General features: G+C 38.6%; 2 protein-coding genes across 2 annotated transcripts; one reads left to right on the forward strand and one right to left on the reverse strand.

Annotated features, from left to right (window-relative positions):
* Positions 1 to 1,260: 1,260 nt before the first annotated feature.
* Positions 1,261 to 5,606, forward strand: LOC306753246 (potassium voltage-gated channel subfamily A member 7-like; the record flags this gene model as incomplete). Its single annotated transcript, XM_079237113.1, has 2 exons — positions 1,261 to 1,947; positions 3,958 to 5,606. 2 exons carry the CDS (start codon positions 1,261 to 1,263, stop codon positions 4,861 to 4,863), a joined length of 1,593 nt encoding a protein of 530 aa, XP_079093239.1. The 3' UTR covers positions 4,864 to 5,606.
* A 2,313-nt stretch (positions 5,607 to 7,919) lies between these two features.
* Positions 7,920 to 8,892, reverse strand: LOC306732973 (fibroblast growth factor 21-like; the record flags this gene model as incomplete). Its single annotated transcript, XM_079214154.1, has 4 exons — positions 7,920 to 8,222; positions 8,304 to 8,407; positions 8,526 to 8,603; positions 8,745 to 8,892. 4 exons carry the CDS (start codon positions 8,890 to 8,892, stop codon positions 7,920 to 7,922), a joined length of 633 nt encoding a protein of 210 aa, XP_079070280.1.
* Positions 8,893 to 14,421: the final 5,529 nt, after the last annotated feature.

Consider the following 14,421-nt stretch of genomic DNA (forward strand, 5'->3'; position numbering starts at 1 on the left):
TTTGCATGTTCGCTGAGGTGGTTATACGTTTGCAACTTCAATTTAATTGCCAACTGGATTTCCAACATTGTTTATATCTTATAGGTTATGTGAACATAACTATTAATACAATGTCATGTTATCATGGGTTTGTTATTGTCTTGATCTCGATCATTTCGATTTTCTTTTACAAATTACAATTTGGTTAATCTAAAAGGTGCAAGCTTTAAAAAAAATATAAATAACTAACTTACCCCAAACAATGCCAGTGCAACTCCCCTACAATAATGAAAAACTATTTCAACTGATCCATCTATAAGTAATTTAAGCTCATAATTGCACAAAATGAGTAATTAAAAGTAGAAATCAGAAGTAGAAATCAGACGCAGAAATACCTTCTTTTTTTTTAATGATACTCATTCAAATCAAATTGCATTTGAGCTAATGAGGGAAGAAGACCTCGGTCAGTCAGAGTACCATGCTTGTTAGATAGTGTAACACCATGCAGTGCCAGGCAGAGGTGACATTTGATAGTGAGGTTGAAGGTTGCCTTACCTCATAGCTAAAATGGAGGGAAAGGATCGGGAGGGGTTGGAGGGATATAGCAGAGATTGAATTTCAACATGACAGCATTCCCAAAAAATTTCAAGACAGACAACGTGAGGCCGCAAGGGACGGGATAAGAACATGGATGATCCCTGAGCAAACAACTGGAAGGGCAGTTGGCATACAACCTGGTCACAGAGTTTAGCTGCCAGTGGACTGAAAGTCACAGCCAAACAAGAACTTTGTTTATATGACAGACGGACATGATGACAGAGAGAAACACAGACAACCTGATGAGCCACTGGCGACGAACAATGTGATCATCCTGCCTTTAATCTGTCAGCAGCTGTTTTACACTTAGTGAGTACATGCTTTCATCTTGCTAACTGTAAACTAACATTGCTTGTTCTTTGCCATTTTTTATTATTATCCACAGCTCACCTTTTAATTTCAATTAAATTATTAACGTTTAAAGGAAAGGTTTGCAACTTTCTGGGGGAATGTGTAGGTTTAACTGCAATTGCATATATCATGGAGAATGTTTATACAAAAAGACCCTGCTACAGTACCTTATAGCCAATTTGTTCTAATGCCATGTGCTAATCAATTGAAATTGAAATCCACTGATGCAATTATCACTCTGGTTTCACACAGGCTAATATTTTAAGTCCAGTTGTCCTACGAATACTTAGGAGAGTGGTTTGCAGCATTCCTTGGCCTGCGATGCACACAGGAATGGACAGCAGTGACCCACAGGAAGACGAAAGAGGAGGCAGAGGGAAAGAGAGCGATGGAGAGAGCGCCAAACAGCTGAAGAACCACCTAAACTGCGAGGAAAAAGGAGAGAAAGAGACCAAAGGGAACAAGACAGAGAAGAAGAAAGAGAGCCGGCGTTCTGGGTCTCTATGGAGGAGTGGATGGGCACTGAGTGAGAGACTGGCCATCAATGTCTCAGGGATGCGATATGAAACTCAGCTTCGCACTTTAGCCCAATTCCCTGACTCCTTGCTTGGTGACCCAAGGCGCAGGTCACGCTACTTTGACCCGCTTCGAAACGAGCTCTTCCTGGACCGAAACCGTGCCTGCTTCGATGCCATTCTGTATTTTTACCAGTCAGGCGGGAGGCTTCGGAGGCCCGCGAACATACCCCTGGACATCTTCATGGAGGAGCTGATGTTCTACGAGCTCGGAGAGGACATTGTGAACCGCTTTAAGGAGGACGAAGGTTTTCCAAAGGAGGAGGAGAGGCCACTTCCATCGAACGAGATCCAGAAAAGACTGTGGGTGCTGTTTGAGCACCCCGAGTCCTCATCCAGTGCTCGTATCATAGCCATCATCAGTGTCATGGTCATCGTGGTGTCCATCCTCATCTTCTGCCTGGAGACACTGCCCGACTTCAGGAATGAGAAGGAGACACGGGAGGTAGGGAATGTGATTAAAGTGCATGGTTGGGATGCAGAATAGTTGTAAAGAGGTGTCAAGGATGGAGGGTTGAGAAGTTTTTAGAGTTTCCAAATTTGCTGAAGATTAAGTAGATGGTAAAAATAGTATGAAAGATGGTGAGTATCCAACATGTATTATTTGGTTAGAAGCAGGATACAAATATCTTGGAATGTGCAATAACAGATGAAACTGTAAATAAAATGTCACATTTGGCGTACACAGGTAAGTCAAAGGTAGAGGTTTGGAAATGAGGATACATTGTTGGATTACCTTTAAAATCATGTAATGCCACTTAGTAAAACAGAGATACCAACAGCTTAAATTCAGCCACCTGGCGTTACGTCTTGAATGGGAAGTGTGTGACAGCCTGGGTCAAACTGAAACATGATATCACAAGAAGCAGGTGTTTAGGTAAACACACACTGGGTGAGTACTACATGTGTTAAGAAGAAAAATACTGACATGGGGACAACTATTTGCCAATATGTCTGGAAGCAGACCAGAGAGAGAGAGAAAGAGAGAGAGAGAGAGAGAGAGAGAGAAAGAGAGAGAAAGAGAGAGAAAGAGAGAGAGTGACTGAGGGAAACTTATGGTGTGATTATTTTAGTCGGCTGTTAAATTTGATACACTCGTATTTAGGAAGCGCTAAAGGGTAGAGGGGGGTAGCGTGTGTGTGTGTGTGTGTGTGTGGGTGTGTGTGTGTGTGTGTGGTGTATGACAGGTAGGTTGAGGAGACAGTTAGTTGTGTTAATGAAAGGTCAAACAAGACCAAACACATAGGTAAAAGGTGAGCCAAAACCTTCCGGCGGCTTAGAACCTGAGACTAAAAGGCCTCCCAGAATGATAAGTTGGGTCATGTTAACACGTTGCTCCGGGGCCACTGTGCCAAGCCGGGTTGCCTTTGCACCAGGGAGCTGCTAGAAAACTACTGTAACTTACTCCAGACCCACTGAACTGCACTCGTAATGTTACATGGTTGCAGAGGCCAGTGAGACGGGATAGCAACCAATGTTGAGTTGGACGAGGCGACAATCTCATGTTTCACTTCGGAGATCTCACAGGGCTATATTTAGTCTTAGGAGAGCCCTTGGAGCAGATCACCACATAGATGCCCACCTTTAGTAATAAACACTGTCACTGACCTGCTACTGAAAGTCAAAAGGAATACTCGTGATTTATTTAAACTGCCCTGAAACTGTATATATTACACACAGCCCATTACAGCATACTGAACTGATCCCTTTATATCTGTATCATCCACTTTCACACTTTAAAACTTGATGTTAAGTGTAAGATGTTTTGAGCAGCCACTATCCAGTGCTTCTGCTAATAACAGACACCGAGGACGAAAAGACAGGTGGACTGAAAAAGAGATAGGCGACGCTACGATTGAAATTCAAAGCCGCAGATGTCAAATGCTTTTACGATGGAGTCAAAAGGTTGTGGATAACACACTGAAGTTATTAGAATACCATAAAAACTGTATTTCAGCAGAACATGATATACAGTTAAAGAATTTTTCTGGCATTTTGGACAATATGTATATTCGCTTTCTTGCAGAGACTTAGATGTGACAATATATACTACTCTCATATCATTGTTAAATTTATAGATAGTTGGTTAGCTTAGTTTAGCATAAATACTGCTAATAATATATATTAGCGTGTGTGTGTGTGTGTGTGTGTGTGTGTGTGTGTGTGTGTGTGTGTGTGTGTGTGTGTTTGTGTTTTATCCATAAAAAAAAAAGGCAATTCGCTGTTTTATGGAGGGTTAGGTGCCGGACTACTCTAGTCAAGAAAGATTGCTCAGTTTATCTTACTGTTCCCCTTAATTATTTATACTTTGAAGAACGATTAACACAATGACAGTCATAATTGTATATTAATTATATTATAATTAAAATTGTATAATTATAACTGTCACTGTGATACTTCTGCTATATTTTACAATTATGTTTTACATCTTTCTCTCCTGTCTCCTTTACTTTAGGAATATTTTTACAAGTACTACTCCCTGGCAAAGAACGTATCTGAGAACATGCCTCTTCCACAAAATGTTTTCCATGACCCCTTCTTCCTGGTGGAGACCATCTGTATCTGCTGGTTCTCCTTCGAGCTCTTCATGCGCTTCACTTGCTCTCCCAGCAAGATGCACTTCTTCAAGGATATCATGAACATCATCGATTTCAGTGCCATCCTGCCCTATTTTGTCACCCTGGGAACAGAGCTGGCCAAGGACAATGATGCCTCTCCAGCCACGTCGTTGGCCATCATCAGAGTCATCAGGTTGGTGAGGGTGTTCAGGATCTTCAAGTTGTCTCGTCACTCTAAGGGCCTCCAGATCCTCGGTCAAACCCTGAGGGCCAGCATGCGCGAGCTGGGCCTGCTGATCTTCTTCCTGTTTATTGGCGTCATCCTCTTCTCCAGCGCAATCTACTTTGCTGAGGCGGACCATACCAACACAGACTTTATCAGTATACCACATGCCTTCTGGTGGGCAGTTGTCACCATGACCACAGTGGGCTATGGGGACATGTACCCAGAGACAGTGTGGGGTAAATTGGTGGGCTCAATGTGCGCCATTGCCGGTGTGCTCACCATCTCGCTGCCAGTGCCCGTCATAGTGTCCAACTTTAGCTACTTCTACCATCGAGAGAATGAATGTGAGGATCATACGGAGTACAATCACGTTCAGACGAGTCTGTGGGAGGACGAGGGGCCAGAAGGGCAGGAAACAGAGGAAGGGGATGGAGACGCAGAGGCAGATTATTTTGCCATTGAAGACAGCTGCAACCCTTTGAATGGGACTCTGTTGGGTGGTGTGTCTACAAGGCAGAGCTTGGAGTCGAGAGGAGGTAACATGAATCTGAGTGAACCACTGGTTACTCAAGTGTAGTGAGGGTAATCATTGTTTTGTACCATGTGACAAAGATAGTAAAAAAATTACGAGGTGAATGAAAAAGCAGATTGAAACACAATGAGGGAAATTTGAAAAAGATACGGGAAAGTGAATAAATAGAACACATGTGTGCCTACTCAGTACTTTTTATTGCCTCTCCTTGTTCACTTATACGTATTTATTGCAGCACTAGCCAGCCAAATGTTGCTGAAAGATAACTTTTTGTATAATATAGCTTTAAAGAAAAGCAAGAAAAAGACAGTGAGCTTTACATTCTCAGGGTCTTGATATAAATATAATATGAGTTTTATGAGTTTCTTTATAAATGTGATCGGAGCTTGTGTTTGAAAAAAAATACTTTTTGAATGTCTGTTCTGTACCTTGAAACTATAATGTCTTACTGTCACGTTTTGGTGAAATGTTTGATGTGGAAGCGGATAGATTATTGACAATATAGATGTGAGTTTCCTCAAAAACTTAACAAAACACCAGCCGAGCTGTCGCTGCAGACAGATTGCGATCTCTCGTAAACCAAACCCACATTCTCATCATTCTTCTGTAAGTAATGTACAAAGCTCTCATTTGTGTAGTTTTGATTCATGTGACCTGACATGACCTTTATAATGCTATAATACAACACTACTGCATTACTTAATATGACACGGTGTTACCCATTTGTGTTAAAGAGAAACTTATTTATTGCAATAACAAAACTTCTGCATTTACCTGCTTAAATATGCACTCAGTGTTTTTAATAAAGATTATATTTTAGTAATTTTCTGAAAAGAAGCAGTGCCATTTATGGTTGCCTGTGGTATTTAGTTATTATTTAGGCAAAAGGTGCTGATGCCACTGAAAAATAGATTATATTTGCCTCTTAGATATAAGTTATTTTGGAATATAAAACACAACAAATACTCCTTCACTGCTTCGCCGACTGCATCTCTGAGCACAACATTTAATCACAGAGGTCTGCCAGATCCAATCTGTGTTTCACTTTTGTGGCCGACCTTTTCCACATCTATAAACTGTTGTAAGGAGCTTCCAATAATGTTGTTCTCAGTTTCACTGGAAGACATTAGACTTTCCACAACAGCACAGTGACGACCCATGGAAAGTGTGTGTACTAACGTAACATTGGTAGTGTAAATGGCTTCAATGATGTGTTTTACTTCGTGTTACTGATGTTAATGTAATACTCCATAAAGGGTAAGTAAATATTAAGTGAAACAATTTGCAAGCTAACAAAACTAAAAAAGTACCTCTACAGATTACTAATCTAGCAGCACTGATATTGTATATCTTAAGATCAAATTAAATCAATAGGATAAAACAAATGTTCACCCTTAACATGACCCATCAAAAACTCACTATTATTTTTTAATTCTTGAGGGAAACTAGATTTTTTTCACATGCCAAGCGGCAATCTCTAGGGCAGTTCATCAAATAGCCAATTGAGGATGGATCTATATGTTAAAATGCCCAACTATACAGTACTTGTTTACAGTCTGGCACAAAAAACAGTTTGGGTCTTTATAGCCATTACCCCTGCTTATGACAACTGTAAGCAGGTAAATTGTTATACAACTCACTTGATTCAATCATATTAAGGCACCTGGTCCACCTCTATGCCCAGTTTTGAATGATCAGGAAATTAATCTGTGTTGTCACAAAATAATACTATTAGGATTAATAATGTACATTGTTATTTTTAACCATTCCATTAATTGTTTACATAACCCAACCCAGGCATGAGAGCATGAAACAAAGAGATGCTCTGTTGTTTCATTAACACCTTTACAGAAAATACACTCATTGCTCATACACTCAAGACAATTCTTGACAATTCTCATAGACAAATTGACTGGAAGGATGCAAATCATTAGTGGTTGATTTATTAGTTTTGGGCGGGACTGAGTTTTTAAAGAACAATATAAAAAATATGACTTACATTACATTGTGAATTGTTTTTATAAAAATTTTAAAAAAAGCGAGGAGGAGATGAGATGGGGCTAAGAGTAAAATTATTTGTTTTGCTAGAATACAAAATGTATTGGGTATTGCATTAGTAATATATTAAATTATTTAAATGATTAGGTTGCAATCAAAGTTATATTTAGTTCACATAACAGAGATAATTTTCTGTGAAGTATCTTTTGTTCCATATTGGTGTATTATCAGGAGTGAAGCTGTGAATCCGTGGTGATAATATTTGGAAAGCTTAATAGGCAATTTGGTGCTATTGTTCCTGATTTTAAGGTAAATTGCCAAAATGTTAATATTTTAAACAAGTCTGAGAAGTCTCCTGCAGTTTAGGGCCATGGGCCAAATGTCTATGACTTTAAGAGGTCCACAGTATATTGTAAGGAAACGCCGTTGGTTTAATACACAATGTGACATCTGAGAAATGGTATATTAGACTCACTGCAATCACCACTAGAGCCCATACACCAAGACAAGTGGTTCAGGGAACCTGGCCTATTTTCCATCATTATTTATTTGTCCACCAGAGAGCGCTCCCACTGTCACAATATTCATCCCACTTACTCACTCCTCTACCACGAGAGCTCTGATCATTGGTCTTGCTCATTCTGTTAATGGATTCATCATAGTTTGTTTTATTGCTTCACTGAGTTTTGGTATAATTGCATATTAGATTCAGACAAACAAAAGTAAAATTCATATCTTGTTTATTTTCATTGAGAACTTCTCTCTAGTCTGATAAACATGAATAGTTCAAACACTGTCCATGTCTTACTCAGACACATACATGCTCTCACAGCACTGACTATACAATCTCAGAATTCATTGTTCAGTCTTTAAATAGCAGTTAGAAATACACCACACACACACACACACACACACACACACACACACACACACACACACACACACACACACACACACACACACACACACAATAAATAAATAAGTTAAAATAATACCATATGTTCATGAGAAACATACAAAGCTTATAATTTCACAACAGAAGGTCCCAGATCAATTAAAAACACTTCACATATTAAGTTACAGTTCTGTTCACTTCATTTTCTTTACTTGTCCACTGAGAACTGAGGACTGACCATAGTATCCAGACCCATTCCAAGGAGATCATCAGAATCCACGTTGAAATGTCTCTGATTGTTTGGTGGCTGCTCAGACACACTCTCAGACACACTCTCCCCTGCCAAAGTATTCCTAAGTGGTAGGAAACGAGTGAAGGGGACACTGTGTCGATCTGGTGACTGTCTTGATGCCAAAGACACGGGAAACCTGTGGTCCGAGGAAAGGAAACGGGTGTATCCATCTGCCAGCAGCAGTTCTCTGAAGGTGCAGTCGGCCTCTGAGTACTGCCCCTAAGAGGGTGAACAGATGTGAGTAACAACATCGGGAGGATGGAGACTTTAGGAAAATAAAGTTGTCTTTGCTTACTGTACCTGCCCACTCAAACGACCTCCACTGTCCATGCAGAGAAACAGAGAAGATGACCGTCCCTTGATGACGATATGGCCTTGTTTGACTGATTTCAGCTCCAGCACACCTTGAAGCACAGAAACATGTATATAAACATAATCTCTATTTTCTGGACCTCAAATTACCCAGTGTATATCCTAAACTGAGCCCACATACTGTTGCTAATTCATCTCCCAAATACTCACTGTAAGCGGTCTGAACTTCGCTTCCGGACACTCTCCCATCCAGAGTCATCTGGAGATACATCCCTCGTCTGTGATTATCTGCAACAAGAAGAAAGACAGAAATAGGCGTAATTAAGAACTTAGAGTGTTTTAAGAGCAACCCTATCTGATTAATATATCCACCTTTGCATTAATGATATTGCTAAATTACTAAAAAGACAAGTAGGCTTTTAAAAATACCTGTGTAGAGGTGTACCTCTCTGACTTGATTATTGAAGGATAAAAGTGGGTTGGAGTCAGTGAGATAAAATGACAGAGAGAACGGAAGTGGGATGATGAAGAGAAAAGAAGACAGGTAAGAGAAAGAGCTGCATGGAAACAAAAACATTTGGAAAAAAGAGTCAGGAAGATGAATAAGGAATAAATAAATAAAAATAGCTCAGTGAAAATAAGGAATAGATAATAAAATAAATAGGAAATAAATAGCTCTATAGGAGAAAAGTCTTTTTTTGACAGGAGCAAGTTTTGTGCCCTTTATAAAGGAGTTTGGAGAAGGAGGTCCAACTTCCTGAGCGTATGAGTCAGACATTTCTACATAATGAAACTGTGATTTAATGCCAAGAGGATGACCTGTGTTTAAACACTATGTATGGGCTTCTTCCTGTCACTTACAGTAAGACTTGCCTGTAAAGTTGGGTGTCTGGGAATCAGGTGGGATAAAATTCCTCATTCATTTTATGTTTGTCTTTTTCCAGTATTTACACTTGTTTTGCAAGTTATTGAACATTAATCAAGGACGTCTGAATAAAAGTGTATTATGAATTGTATGTAATTTGATTTTCTTTCTTATTAACTAAATCACTCGCTAGAATTATCACTTGTTCTCATTCTATTACTTACATATGTATATATATATATATATATATATATATATATATATATATATATATATATATATATATATATATATATATATATATTAGACATCCCTCCATACCGCAATTACTTATTAGTTTAATTTCAAAGCTTTTAGTACAGACACCTCGTTTAACTTGAGATTTGTTCAAAATTACGCTTTGTCATGTTGGACAAAAAAAAACCTAAAAGTAGCTCACGATGCGTTTCCATACTGGCCTCCCCTTAAAAAATATGCAAATTTCACAACTGCGTGAAGATGTTACACAAACACGTCCCTGCGTCATTTGCAAAAACAAATTACAACAAACTTACAGAGTAGAAGGAGACTGGGAATCTCAGTGTTTATCTTATTTTGATATGTGTGTTTGAAGGAGCGAATGGGGGAAACTGGGTGAAACTGATTCACAAGCAGAAGACAAGTGTTTATGTGACTGCAGCTGTGCGGTCACCAGAGAGGCTGTACGTCTGCTCGTAAACGCACAAGTTAAGAAACACACTGCATCACTAAGAAACTGTGCTTTCTCGCCACAAAGTGCATTACCACCATGTTTCACTTCACTGTGACGTTACTTCAGGGGTCAGTTCATACAAATGTATATAGTTTTTACTTCAAAATCAGAACAGTGTATGAAAGCTACATCACGATAGCATGAAATGTTACTAATCCACCAAAGTCTCCTTTTATTTAAAATATCTTCATTGAGCCTCCAAACTGTTAACAGTCTCACATCAGAGAAAGTATTGTGGAGCCATTATTATGTATATCCGTGAAAAATCAGTGTAATTTAAATGAAACTGTATATTTGTGATTGATAATGAAGCTTGACCAGACATGTATCCGGATGTTGAAATTAAATATAAACAGAATGGAAGTCATAAACACGGATGCTCCTTCATGTTTATATTGTGTTCATTATATAATTATTACTAAGTGTCATGTGGGCCTCATGCTTGCCCTTCAGTGTAAAACTAACTGAGTGATAACTAACATTGAACTGAAAGATTTATTTTTAAAGCTTATTTTACAGATAGACGCTGGGCACTACCATATACACACACAGACATAGATATAACACAACAAATAAATAGATAGATAGATAGATAGATATTGTTGTTAGCCTAATTTACCATCTGATATGTGTTCTGATGTGTAAAAGTACAACGTCTGCAGACTTGTCCTTCGTTTGTTGTTGTTCATCCCTGTATCTGCTTTCCCGTGCATAAACGTGACCCAAGTCCATTTGTTTCTACAGACAATCAAACACCATTTGGAGACTGACAAAAAACGGTTTCTGCCACAGCGGTCAAAACCCTGACGACCACAGGAATTTCTGTACCTGAGCCCAGGATAATGGTACACTGCCACCCACTATGTACAGAGAAAATAACATGACACTACATTTATGGTTATTCCATCCCCATATTTGGTTCCTAGAGCCTTAATAAATGTATCACTTGTTTAGTAAACAAGCCCCTATTGGCGGTACGGCCTCGTTAACTTGGTAACAGTTGTAGGCTACTATTTATATCCAACGCCATGCCTAAAAAGCAATGGGGTTTCCTCTTCCTGTTTTGGCTCATCTCCACTCCTGTGGTGATCAATTCACCATTCACTGGCAAACACATGCAGTATTGTGCTTATAGGACTGTGTGTCCATTTCATTTCCATTATTATAGAGGATAAAGGGCTGTAACTACCTATGAAGTGATCAATATCATGTCCTTTCTATGTGATCGCGACTGATGTTTGTCATAACAAAATATTTGATATCTTAAAAAGTGATGGAATTGATCAGTATATTAACACACTGCATAGGCAAAAAAGAAAGTAGGAATAAACTAATTTGAGATTAATTCAAAATTTGCAGAAATGTTACACAGACAGTGAACAAAAGTTACTTTTACATTAAGGTCCAGTGTGTAGCGGCAAAAAGGAATACAATACTATGTTTTCATATATAATCACCTGAAACACTTGGAAAGGGAGGAGTAAGTTATATTTAGTTAGTTGCAATTAGCAACCTCACCACAAAAAAAAAAAATCACAATTCATTGGCAACAACTATTGTCAGCATATCTGTTGTTTTTTCCAAATTCTCTCTCCTTTTAATGTGATACAATCATAGACTGTATCGAGGAAGTCGACATAGTCATCGTAATGTCACCCATTGGTTTATGGACTGTGATTTTGAAGCCGCCATCTTTTTTTTTTGCAACCAGTGAGCGGAAGTTACCATGTTTGGACTGCAGAGGAGTGACGTAGATACGCAGTACACGGCTCTGGTAGCGGCAGCTCAGATGCCAGATCCCAATGTCATAGAAATACATGATTTTATGTTTTCTAAAAACACACCCTCATACTATATTATATACTATATACTATAAATAAGTGATAATTTTTATCGTTGAAAATATCCCCTTTCTATTTCATACACCAAGGTTGGTTTGAATGTGTGCATTATGGATCAACTTGAAAAAATGAAACTCACTATACATTCTATAAAAGTGTATTATTGTAGTGTCAGTTATGTTACATGTTAAGGCAGGTGCTTTTATTTGTCACACACTTAGACAATGTCTCAATGTCAACATCTGTGAAGAAGAGGGACGTTAAACAGACCAACTGAGAGATCATCTTCAGCAGCAGAATTGATAGAGACGTGGACATCAAGAAGAGAAAAAGTCAACCTGAAAAGACCAACGATCTGTACACAGCTGGAAACTGCAGGGATCCAATGAAATTATTGTTATGTCTGTAATGTGTTATTGTGTCTCCAACCTCCAGAAAACACTGAAGGAACCGCTGGAGTTGAGTAGCTTGAAGTTGTCCATTTTTTATTTTGTTTGTTTTGCATTTATTTGAGGCAAACTATTTCAAACTTCTCCCAGAGTATCAGATTAATTGGTATAACCTTCTGGCTGAATTGAAAAAAAATAGTCAATACCTCGAGCAATGATGTCATAGGTCATGTGCCCATACGGCATCTTGGGAACTTTTTGATCCTCTGAGAGGATTCATCAGATACATCTCAAATTTGGTCAGCAGAGTCTCAAGACCTTCACAATTGCTAAGCTTTTATGTTTTAACAGAGTTGCCATTGCAAGGCGGTCAGTAGGCCCATATTGTGTCGTAGTCATAGCGCCATCTTTTGACCAAAGAAAGTCAGCCTTTACAACCACATGCCATGTGTTTATTGTGTTCTCTAGCGTCACATAGTGGACACAATAATTGGTGCAGTATTTGCAATATGTCATTTCCAGCCCCACGGACTCCACTCAGGAAATATCCTGTAAATAATGTGCATAGTGTTTGATGGTCAAAGAACTGCATAGTAGCGTCAACCTACAGTCCTCCAGTCCGCCAATGTACACAAGGGGCCATTCTTTGCCGCCTGCAGCTTTAATCTCTTTTCCAATACCATCTTCTGGAAGTGTGTGTGTGTGTGTGTGTGTGTGTGTGTGTGTGTGTGTGTGTGTGTGTGGGTGTGTGTGTGTGTGTGTGTATGGGGGAGGGGGGTGAGTACATGTCCTCTGTTACTTCCTGTTTACTCCCTTGCTGCAGAGTTTAACACTAACATATTCAAACTGATGATCATCTCGGATGACTCCCTGCCCATAACAGCCACTTATCTTCGTCATTGTGAGGGGAAACTGCAAATAACTCCTTCAGTAGCATTTTACAGGTATGTTTTTTTAATTACAGCTTTTACAATCATGATCATTATTACCATAGTATATTCAATTATCATCACTACTCTCCAATAATAGGAATTTAAATCATAACACTTTTTTTCAAAATGTACACAAACAAGTAGCATATCTTTAATTTCCATAATTTAAAACATATTTCCTTTTTCAACCTAAAATTAAATTACAGTCAGTCTTAAAACTAAGTATGAAATGAACATACAGTTTAATACACACACACACACACACACACACACACACACACACACACACACACACACACACACACACACACACACACACACATACTGTACATACATACATACAATAGCAGTTATCATAAAAAAATGATAAAAATAAAATACACACATTTTACAAAGTCCTGACCCAAGCTTTCACATCATTAGATGATTGATATCATGATGTTCACTCTAAAATGGTTGATTTTGGCATGCATATGAACAGAAATGCTTAATTCTTTTTTTTTTCCCACTTTAAACAGGATTTTGTCAGAAAGCACTTGGCTAATTGTCTCATTGTCCATCCTATTCACATTTGTGCATCTCATGTCCGTTATGGCTTAAGAACATACAATTAATTTCCCCCTGTATACGGTCATATTCTCCCTTTGAACCACACTCTTCCCAAACTCTAATGTATTGTTTTACTAGACAGAGTATGTTCTATTATCTGTTATATTGTCTAAATCATAGTAAGGTCACCTGAAAGGATGTGTGACGGGGTATCTTTTTCTCGATCTCAACAGGAATGCAGTTTTACATTTTAAAAACTATAAATTCATTGTGTCAATATTGCCATCTCACACTCAAAAACAGAAGATGTATTCACAATAGGTGATGGTCACTTTCTACAGGCCACTTTCTACAGAGTCAAACAGCATCATGCCACAACTATGGATCAAGATGGGGTGAGAAACAGAGAGAGAGAGAGAGAGAGAGAGAGAGAGAGAGAAAGAGAGAGAGAGAGAGAGAGAGACAGAGAGAGAGAGAGACAGAGAGAGAGAGAAACAGATGGATTAACACACATTCACTCACTATTATTTTTTAAGAAATCATTTACTCAGTGTCTTTGATTCTTCGAGAAATCTCACTCAGATGTTGTTGATCATCTTTTAGTATCCTTTTTTTAATTTGTATCCTTCGGGTTTTTTCTCCAAAAATGTGTTTTCTTCCCGTTGATTAGGATAGAGGTGGGGCTCTACAAAATGGAATAAAACACACAAGAACCGTGAAAGCTCCTGCTGAGATGAGATGTTTGATTTGGTGTTCACACAAGCTATATTTAGCTACAG

This window comes from Taurulus bubalis, assembly GCF_910589615.1.
Source record: "Taurulus bubalis genome assembly, chromosome: 2".
NCBI classification, from domain to species: Eukaryota; Metazoa; Chordata; class Actinopteri; order Perciformes; family Cottidae; genus Taurulus; species Taurulus bubalis.